Source organism: Corvus hawaiiensis, chromosome 3 (assembly GCF_020740725.1).
Source record: "Corvus hawaiiensis isolate bCorHaw1 chromosome 3, bCorHaw1.pri.cur, whole genome shotgun sequence".
NCBI classification, from domain to species: domain Eukaryota; kingdom Metazoa; phylum Chordata; class Aves; order Passeriformes; family Corvidae; genus Corvus; species Corvus hawaiiensis.
In genome coordinates this window covers 1,536,684-1,547,611 of record NC_063215.1, presented here as the reverse complement: position 1 = coordinate 1,547,611, position 10,928 = coordinate 1,536,684, and the positions used below count along the sequence as shown (strand labels likewise).

At 59.5% G+C, this 10,928-nt stretch overlaps 1 protein-coding gene across 1 annotated transcript in view; it reads left to right on the top strand.

Annotated features, from left to right (window-relative positions):
- EPHX2 (epoxide hydrolase 2) overlaps positions 1-5,874 on the top strand; it is a 29,345-nt gene extending 23,471 nt beyond the window's left edge. The window contains exons 11-12 of the mRNA XM_048298361.1: positions 2,749-3,300; positions 5,830-5,874. Coding sequence (XP_048154318.1) covers positions 2,749-3,300; positions 5,830-5,874 — 597 coding nt within the window. The remainder of the gene's footprint in view (positions 1-2,748; positions 3,301-5,829) is intronic.
- The last annotated feature ends 5,054 nt before the right edge of the window (positions 5,875-10,928 follow it).

Sequence of the window (10,928 nt, the reverse complement as noted above, 5' to 3'; positions counted from 1 at the left end):
CTGCGGATTTTCCCGGGGGATGTTCCCATTCCCCAAAATCCACAAAATAAACCCAAATCTTGAGGGGTTTTCCCTGGCGATGTCCTGAGCCACAAAAAAAAAAACCCCAAACCCACCAAAGAGCCCCAAAATCCCACAAAAAACCCCAAAAATCCCAAAATCCCACAAAAAACCCCAAAAATCTCCCCCCAAAACCCCAAATCCCGGGGGATTTTCTCCGGGGATGTTCCCGCTTTCCAAATCACCCCAAAATCCCACAAAATAACTCCCAAAAAATCCCGCAAAAAACCACTAAAATCTCCGCAAAACCCCCCAAAATCCAATTTAAAAAACCCCAAATCTCACAAAAACCCCCAAAACTCCCAAAATCCCGCAAAATAACCCCAAATCTTGAGGGGTTTTCCCTGGGGATGTTCCCGACCCACAAAAAAACCCCAAAGAAACCCCAAATCTCACCCAAAAAAATGCCCAAAATCCCATTTAAAAAAAAAAAAAAACCACCAAAATCCCACCCAAGAAAAACCAAAATCCCACAAAAAAGCCCCAAAATTCCAGAAATCCCAAAGAGGAGCCGATCCCAAAAAAACTCCTGGACCCCCAAATTGCTCCCACCGCACAAATTTGGGGGTCCCGGACCCAAAACCGCCCCAAAACCCCACAAATTTGGGGTCCGGGACCCCAAACCGCACAAATTTGGGGGTTCCGGACCCCAAACCGCCCCAAAACCCCACAAATTTGGGGGTTCCGGACCCAAAACCGCCCCCAAAACCCCACAAATTTGGGGTTCCGGACCCCAAACCGCCCCAAAAAACCCCACAAATTTGGGGGGTCTCGGACCCAAAACCGCCCCAAAACCCCACAAAATTTGGGGTCCGGGACCCCAAACCGCCCCAAAACCCCACAAATTTGGGGGTCCCGGACCCAAAACCGCCCCAAAACCCCACAAATCCACAAATTTGGGGTCCCGGACCCAAAACCGCCCCAAAACCCCACAAATTTGGGGGGTCCCGGACCCAAAACCGCCCCAAAACCCCACAAATTTGGGGGGTCCGGACCCCAAACCGCCCCAAAACCCCACAAATTTGGGGTTCCGGACCCAAAACCGCCCCAAAACCCCACAAATTTGGGGTCCCGGACCCCAAACCGCCCCAAAACCCCACAAAATTGGGGTCCCGGACCCCAAACCGCTCCCACCCCACAAATTTGGGGGTCCCGGACCCCAAACCGCCCCAAAACCCCACAAATTTGGGGTCCCGGACCCCAAACCGCTCCCACCCCACAAATTTGGGGTCCCGGACCCAAAACCGCACAAATTTGGGGTTCCAGACCCAAAACCGCCCAAAACCCCACAAATTTGGGGTTCCGGACCCCAAAACCGCCCCAAAACCCCACAAATTTGGGGGGTCCGGGACCCAAAACCGCCCCAAAACCCCACAAATTTGGGGGTTCCGGACTCCAAACCGCCCCAAAACCCCACAAATTTGGGGTCCCGGACCCCAAACCGCTCCCACCCCACAAATTTGGGGTCCCGGACCCAAAACCGCCCCAAAACCCCACAAATTTGGGGGTCCCGGACCCCAAACCGCCCCAAAACCCCCACAAATTTGGGGGGTTCCGGACCCAAAGCGCCCCAAAACCCCACAAATTTGGGGTTTCCCGGACCCAAAACCGCCCCAAAACCCCACAAATTTGGGGGCTCCCGGACCCCAAACCGCCCCAAAACCCCACAAATTTGGGGGGGTCCCGGACCCAAAACCCAAAAATTTGGGGGTTCCAGACCCCAAACCGCCCCAAAACCCCACAAATTTGGGGTCCCGGACCCCAAACCGCTCCCACCCCACAAATTTGGGGTCCCGGACCCAAAACCGCCCCAAAACCCCACAAATTTGGGGGTCCCGGACCCCAAACCGCCCCAAAACCCCACAAATTTGGGGGGTTCCGGACCCCAAAACCGCCCCAAAACCCCACAAATTTGGGGGTCCCGGACCCCAAACCGCCCCAAAACCCCACAAATTTGGGGGCTCCCGGACCCTAAACCGCCCCAAAACCCCACAAATTTGGGGGGCTCCCGGACCCCAAACCGCCCCAAAACCCCACAAATTTGGGGGGTTCCGGACCCCAAACCGCCCCAAAACCCCACAAAATTTGGGGGGTCCCGGACCCCAAACCGCCCCAAAACCCCACAAATTTGGGGGCTCCCGGACCCCAAACCGCCCCAAAACCCCACAAATTTGGGGGGTTCCGGACCCCAAACCGCCCCAAAACCCCACAAATTTGGGGGTCCCGGACCCCAAAGCGCCCCAAAACCCCACAAATTTGGGGTCCCGGACCCTAAACCGCCCCAAAACCCCACAAATTTGGGGGCTCCCGGACCCCAAACCGCCCCAAAACCCCACAAATTTGGGGGGGTCCCGGACCCAAAACCCAAAAAATTTGGGGGTTCCAGACCCCAAACCGCCCCAAAACCCCACAAATTTGGGGTCCCGGACCCCAAACCGCTCCCACCCCACAAATTTGGGGTCCCGGACCCAAAACCGCCCCAAAACCCCACAAATTTGGGGGTCCCGGACCCCAAACCGCCCCCAAAACCCCCACAAATTTGGGGGGTTCCGGACCCCAAACCGCCCCAAAACCCCACAAATTTGGGGGTCCCGGACCCCAAACCGCCCCAAAACCCCACAAATTTGGGGTTCCGGACCCAAAACCGCCCCAAAACCCCACAAATTTGGGGTCCCCCCCGCCCCCCAGGCCGGGGATGCTCAGCCCGTCCCGGGGGCGGGGACAGCGGAACGCGCGGGGGGCCGGGAGGGGAGGCGGGAGCGCATTGCCGATCCCGATGATCCCAATGATCCCGATGATCCCGATGATCCCGATGATCCCGATGATCCCAATGATCCCAATGATCCCGATCCCGGCGCTGTTCCCGGCACTGACCGTACATGGCCGCTCCCGCCGCTGCCGCTCCGCTACCGCGGCCCGAGCCGAGCCCGAGCCCGAGCCGAGCCCCGAGCCGAGACCCGAGCCGAGCCCGAGCCGAGCCCGAGCCGAGCCCGAGCCGAGCCCGAGCCCGAGCCCCGAGCCGAGCCCCGAGCCGAGCCCGAGCCGAGCCCGAGCCCGAGCCCGAGCCGAGCCCGAGCCGAGCCCCGAGCCCGAGCCCGAGCCCCGAGCCCGAGCCGAGCCCCGAGCCCGAGCCCGAGCCGAGCCCCGAGCCCGAGCCCCGAGCCCGAGCCGAGCCCGAGCCGAGCCCGAGCCGAGGCCGAGCCCGAGCCCCGAGCCGAGCCCGAGCCCGAGCCGAGCCGAGCCCGAGCCGAGCCGAGCCCGAGGGGGCGGCCCCGGGGGCGGCTCCGCCCGAGGCTCCTCCCGCGCCGGGAAAGCGGGAATGGGATCCAGGGATATGGGGATATAGGGAATGGGAGCTGGGATATGGGGATATGGGGATATAGGGAATGGGAGCTGGGATATGGGGATATGGGGATATAGGGATATAGGGATATGGGAGCTGGGATATGGGGATAGGGGGATATAGGGATATGGGAGCTGGGATATGGGGATAGGGGGATATGGGGATATAGGGAATGGGAGCTGGGATATAGGGATATGGGGATATGGGGATATAGGGAATGGGAGCTGGGATATGGGGGATATGGGGATATAGGGAATGGGAGCTGGGATATGGGGATAGGGGGATATGGGGATATAGGGAATGGGAGCTGGGATATAGGGATATGGGGATATAGGGAATGGGAGCTGGGATATGGGGATAGGGGGATATGGGGATATAGGGAATGGGAGCTGGGATATGGGGATAGGGGGATATGGGGATATAGGGAATGGGAGCTGGGATATGGGGATAGGGGGATATAGGGGGATATAGGGATATAGGGATATGGGAGCTGGGATATGGGGATATGGGGATATAGGGAATGGGAGCTGGGATATAGGGATATGGGGATATAGGGATATAGGGAATGGGAGCTGGGATATGGGGATATAGGGAATGGGAGTTGGGATATGGGGATAGGGGGATATGGGGATATAGGGAATGGGAGCTGGGATATGGGGATAGGGGGATATGGGGATATAGGGATATAGGGATATGGGAGCTGGGATATGGGGATATGGGGATATAGGGAATGGGAGCTGGGATATAGGGATATGGGGATATAGGGATATAGGGAATGGGAGCTGGGATATGGGGATATAGGGAATGGGAGTTGGGATATGGGGATAGGGGGATATGGGGATATAGGGAATGGGAGCTGGGATATAGGGATATGGGGATATGAGGATATGGGGATATAGGGAATGGGAGCTGGGATATGGGGATATGGGGATATAGGGATATGGGGATATAGGGATATAGGGAATGGGAGTTGGGATATGGGGATATGGGGATATGGGGATATAGGGAATGGGAGCTGGGATATGGGGATATGGGGATATAGGGATATGGGGATATAGGGAATGAGAACTGGGATATGGGGATTGAGATACAGGGATAGAGGGATATAGGGAATGGGAACCGGGATATAGGGAAAAGGGAACTGGGAATGGGATATAGGGGTATAGGGAATGGGATATAGGGATATAGGGAATGGGGTTGGGATATAGGAATATAGGGATGTAGGCATATAGGAATATAGGGAATGGAATATAGGGATATAGGGATATAGGGATATAGGGATGTAGGGATGTAGGGAATGGGATATAGGGATATAGGGATGTAGGGATGTAGGGATATAGGAAATGGGATATAGCGATACAAGGATATAGGGAATGGGAAACTGGGAACCAGGAATGGGGATTGGGGATATTGGGATATAGGGAATGGGAACCGGGATATAGTGAATGGGAACCGGGAATGGGATTGGGATATAGGGAATGGGAACTGGGATATAGGGATATAGGGATATAGGGAATGGGAAACTGGGAACCAGGAATGGGGATTGGGATATTGGGATATAGGAATATAGGGAATGGGAACCGGAATATAGGGAAAAGGGAACTGGGAATGGGGATTGGGGTATAGAGAATGGGAAATAGGGAACTGGGAATGGGATTGGGAGTGGGAAAGGGAACTGGGATATAGGGAATGGGAATGGGATTGGGAGTGGGAAAGGGAACTGGGATATAGGAACGGGAATGGGATTGGGGAATGGGGAACTGGGAGTGGCCCCAGGGGCGGCTCCACCTGAGGCTCCTCTCGCACCGGGAAAGTGGGAATAGGATTGGGAATGAGAACCGGGATATAGGGATTGGGAACTGGGAATGGGATATAGAGAATGGGAAATAAGGGACTGGGAATGGGGAATTGGGAACTGGGAATGGGGATTGGGAATGGGAGTGGGAATGGGAACCGGGATATAGGGAATGGAAAAATGGGAATGGGAATGGGGAACTGGGAACGGGAACCAGGAATGGCCCCGGGAGTGGCTCAGCCCAAGGCTCCTCCTGCACCGGGAAACTGGGAATGGGATTGGGAATGGGATCTGGGAATGGGGCCACTGCAGGTGAGGGATTCATGGGATCCCGGAATGCTTTGGCTGGGATCCACAGGGCTGAAATCCCATCCCATTCCAAGGCCGGCACCTCCCCCGATGATCCCAGGCTGCTCCAGCCTTTCCTTGGGCACTGCCAGGGATCCGGCCATTCCCTGGGAATTCCAGCCCGGCCGGGAATTCCTTCCCAAGATCCCTCCCCGAGCTCCCCTTTCCCACTGGGAAGCCATTCCTTGTTTCCCATCCCTTTATCCCAAATCCCAGCTCTCCTGGAGCCCCTTCAGGCTCGGGAAGCGGCTCCGAGGTTTCCCGGGATCCTTCCCTGATCCAGCCGGACATTCCCGGCTCTCCCAGCTCCGGGGTCCCCTCTGGATGAGGAGCAGGAGCACCGGAATTCCAAAGGGAAACTGAGGCCGGGATCGCCGGCTATTGCCAATCCTGGCTCCCCCAAACCTCGGGAATGGCAAATCCTGGGAATCGCTCCAGTTGGAAAAGCCCTGGGAGCCCGTGGATCCGAGCGTTCCCCAACATTCCCAATCCCATCCCTGACCCAGGGTCCCCACCCCAAATCCACAGGGATTCAAATCCCTCCGGGAACGGCGACTCCTCCCCTGCCCGGGGCTGGAAAAGCCTTTCCAGGTGGGAATTATTCCCAAATTTCCAGGAAAACCTGGGCCGAATCCCGATCCCAGCTGGCTCCAAGATTCCCGGGAATTCCAGAGGGGGAGGAGCTCCCTTTGGATCCTCCCTTATTCCCTCAGCCATTCCCAGCTCCCGTCCCTTCCCTGGACCCGCCCCAGCCCCTCCAAATCCATGGAATGAGGAGCCCGGAGCTGATCCCAGAATTCCCAGAATCCGGACGCCGCCCTGGGGGCCAGGACAAGGCTGGAATTGGCCCCGAATTTCCAGAAAATCCTCCCCCATTCCCGAATTTTTTTCCTGCCTCTCTTCCCGCCTGGAAGAGCCACCGGCCCGGCTCGTTAATTAGGGAATTAATTAGGATGCTCCCGGCGGGAAAAAACTGGGCCTTAATTAAAATATTCCAGGAATTCATCGGCGCCAGGGAATTCCCAGGAGCAGCCGCGGGAAGAGCCCCGATCCCGAAGGATTTGGGGCTTCCGCGAGGCCTTGGAAGCGGGGAATGGGGCTCCCGAAATTCTCCGGGAATTCCCGACCTCGGGAATGCGTTTTCCTTGGGAATCCGGAGCCTCCGAGGAGGAGAATCCCGAATCCCACTGGGGATCTTTTGGGATTCTGGGAACAGCCCGAGGCTTGGGTTGATCCCGAAATCCTTCCCGAGGGAAGAATCCCTTTGGGAAAGGCGGGGAAAGCTCCAAATCCCGGGAATTTCCCGCGCCGGGAGCATCCGCGTCCGCCCGCGGCCGTTTCCATGGAAACGGAGCTGCATCCAGCGGGGCAATTCCCGAGGGATCGGCGCTTCCCGCATTCCATGGATTCCGTGGATTCCTCTCATTCCGCGCCCCTCCGGCGCCGGGATCCCGATTCCCCCTCCCCACCCCCCCCCCCCCCCCCCCCCCCCAGGATCAGGATCGGGAACGGCGCTGGAATCCTGGAATTTGGGGTGGGAAAGGACCTTCGATCCCATCCCCATCCCATCCCGGCACATTCCGTGATCCCGGGATGCTCCAGCCTTTCCCTGGCAACTCCCGGGGATCCAGGGGGGCAGCCACAGCTTCTCTGGGAATTCCAGCCCGGGAATTCCTTCCCGAAATCCCGGCTCATCCCGCTGTTATCCCAGCTGCTCCGGCATTCCCGGAGCTCTTCCCGCCGGCTGGGACATCTCCGAAGGATCCCAGATTTTCCAGGCCTGGTTTTCCCCGGGAAAATGCTCCAGCAGGGATCAGCTCCATGTGGAAGCTTTCAATCCCGGTCCGGGGGCGGCTGGGAAGGAAAGGCGGGAATCCAATTGGATCCAGGGAATGGTGGGAATGAAAGAGGGAAAAATGGGATCTTGGGAAGGAATTCCCGGCTGGGCTGGAATTCCCAGGGAATGCCCGGATCCCTGGCAGTGTCCAAGGAAAGGCTGGAGCAGCCTGGGATCATCGGGGCAGGTGCCGGCCTTGGAATGGGATGGGATTGAAGCTGCGTGGATCCCAGCCAAAGCATTCCGGGATTGTGGGATGCAGGAGGCTCCGAATCCATGGCCAGGGGTTTTTCTGGAAGTCGGGGATGGGGAAAGGGAAGGGAGAGCCTTCCTGGAGTGCCGAGATTCCCCAGGGAAGGGCCTGGAGGCCGGAATTCCCTTCCCGCAGAGGAGTCGGGCTGGGGCTGGATCCAATGGCAGGCTGGGAGAGGCGGGGAATGGAGGGATTTCCTTGGGAAAGGGGAGCTCGGGCTGGGATCTTGGGAAGGAATTCCCGGCTGGGCTGGAATTCCCAGGGAATGCCCGGATCCCTGGCAGTGCCCAAGGAAAGGCTGGAGCACCCCTGGGATCATCGGGGGGTCGGAATGGGATGGGATTTCAGCCCCGTGGATCCCGCCCAAAGCATTCCGGGATTCCACGACTTTGGGCGGGATCTCGCTGGGATCCAGGGAGCAGTTGGGACACTGGGGACAGGGAAGGTCCCAGTGGGGACACCGGGATCTGTCCCCTCCCCACGGCCCCTCAGGGCCAGGCCTGGGAGTGGGGACGGGGAAAAGGGGGAGAGGGAAAAGGGGGAGAGGGACAGGGATGGGGAGAGGGAATGGGACAGGGATGGGACAGGGATGGGACAGGGATGGGGACAGGGATGGGGAGAGGGAATGGGGACAGGGATGGGGACAGGGATGGGGACAGGGATGGGACAGGGATGGGGACAGGGATGGGGAGAGGGAATGGGACAGGGATGGGACAGGGATGGGACAGGGATGGGGAGAGGGAATGGGACAGGGATGGGGAGAGGGATGGGGACAGGGATGGGGACAGGGATGGGACAGGGATGGGACAGGGATGGGGAGAGGGAATGGGACAGGGATGGGGAGAGGGAATGGGACAGGGATGGGGACAGGGATGGGACAGGGATGGGACAGGGATGGGGACAGGGATGGGACAGGGAATGGGGAGAGGGAATGGGACAGGGATGGGGAGAGGGAATGGGGACAGGGAATGGGACAGGGATGGGACAGGGAATGGGGAGAGGGATGGGACAGGGATGGGGACAGGGGATGGGACAGGGATGGGACAGGGATGGGGACAGGGATGGGGACAGGGATGGGACAGGGATGGGACAGGGATGGGGACAGGGATGGGGACAGGGATGGGACAGGGATGGGACAGGGATGGGGACAGGGATGGGACAGGGAATGGGGAGAGGGAATGGGACAGGGATGGGGAGAGGGAATGGGGACAGGGATGGGGAGAGGGGATGGGACAGGGAATGGGACAGGGATGGGACAGGGAATGGGGAGAGGGGATGGGACAGGGATGGGGACAGGGGATGGGGAGAGGGGATGGGACAGGGATGGGGACAGGGGATGGGACAGGGATGGGGACAGGGATGGGACAGGGATGGGACAGGGATGGGACAGGGGATGGGGACAGGGATGGGGAGAGGGAATGGGACAGGGATGGGGAGAGGGGATGGGACAGGGGATGGGACAGGGATGGGGGACAGGGATGGGACAGGGATGGGGACAGGGATGGGACAGGGAATGGGGAGAGGGAATGGGACAGGGATGGGGGAGAGGGAATGGGGACAGGGAATGGGACAGGGATGGGACAGGGAATGGGGAGAGGGATGGGACAGGGATGGGGACAGGGGATGGGACAGGGATGGGACAGGGATGGGGACAGGGATGGGGACAGGGATGGGGACAGGGATGGGACAGGGAATGGGGAGAGGGAATGGGACAGGGATGGGGAGAGGGAATGGGGACAGGGATGGGGGAGAGGGGATGGGGACAGGGAATGGGACAGGGATGGGACAGGGAATGGGGAGAGGGGATGGGACAGGGATGGGGACAGGGGATGGGGAGAGGGGATGGGACAGGGATGGGGACAGGGGATGGGACAGGGATGGGGACAGGGATGGGACAGGGATGGGACAGGGAATGGGGGACAGGGATGGGGACAGGGATGGGACAGGGATGGGACAGGGGATGGGGACAGGGATGGGGAGAGGGAATGGGACAGGGGATGGGGAGAGGGGATGGGAGAGGGGATGGGACAGGGATGGGGAGAGGGGATGGGAGAGGGGATGGGACAGGGATGGGGAGAGGGGATGGGGACAGGGATGGGGAGAGGGGATGGGACAGGGATGGGACAGGGATGGGGACAGGGATGGGGAGAGGGAATGGGACAGGGATGGGACAGGGATGGGACAGGGAATGGGACAGGGATGGGACAGGGAATGGGACAGGGAATGGGACAGGGATGGGACAGGGATGGGGACAGGGATGGGGACAGGGATGGGGACAGGGATGGGGAGAGGGAATGGGACAGGGATGGGGACAGGGATGGGACAGGGAATGGGACAGGGATGGGACAGGGATGGGACAGGGATGGGGACAGGGATGGGACAGGGATGGGGAGAGGGAATGGGACAGGGATGGGGACAGGGATGGGACAGGGAATGGGACAGGGATGGGACAGGGAATGGGACAGGGATGGGACAGGGATGGGACAGGGATGGGGAGAGGGAATGGGACAGGGATGGGGACAGGGATGGGACAGGGAATGGGACAGGGATGGGACAGGGAATGGGACAGGGAATGGGACAGGGATGGGACAGGGATGGGGACAGGGATGGGGACAGGGATGGGGACAGGGCCAGGACGGCCGGGGGCAGCTGGCCCGGGTCAGGCTCCCAAAGCAGAGCTGGGGCTACCAAAGCAGAGCTGGGGCTACCAAAGGAGAGCTGGGGCTACCAAAGGAGAGCGGGGATTCCAAAGGAGGGTCCGGGGCTCCCAAAGGAGGGTCCGGGGCTCCCAAAGCAGAGCCGGGGCTACCAAAGGAGGGAGGGACAGGGACAGAGGGACAGGGATAAAAGAAGGGATACGGGACAGGAAAAAGGGATAAAAAGAAGGGCTAAGGGACAGGGGGGAACAGGGAATGCGCACAGGGAACAGGAACAGGGAACCCGAGCAGGTGACAACGACACCGAGCCGGTCCGGGGGTGGGTCCGGGACCCCCCAAATTTGTGGGGTTTTTGGGGCGCTTTGGGGTCCGGGACCCCAAATTTGTGGGGTTTTGGGGCGGTTTTGGGTCCGGGACCCCCCAAATTTGTGGGGTTTTGGGTCCAGGACCCCCCAAATTTTTGGGGGTTTGGGGCGGTTTGGGGTCCGGGACCCCCAAATTTGTGGGGTTTTGGGTTCGGGACCCCCCAAATTTGTGGAGTTTTGGTTGGGGTTTTGAGTCCGGGACCCCCCCAAATTTTTGGGTTTTGGGGCGGTTTTGGGTCCCCGGGACCCCCCCAAATTTGTGGGGTTTTG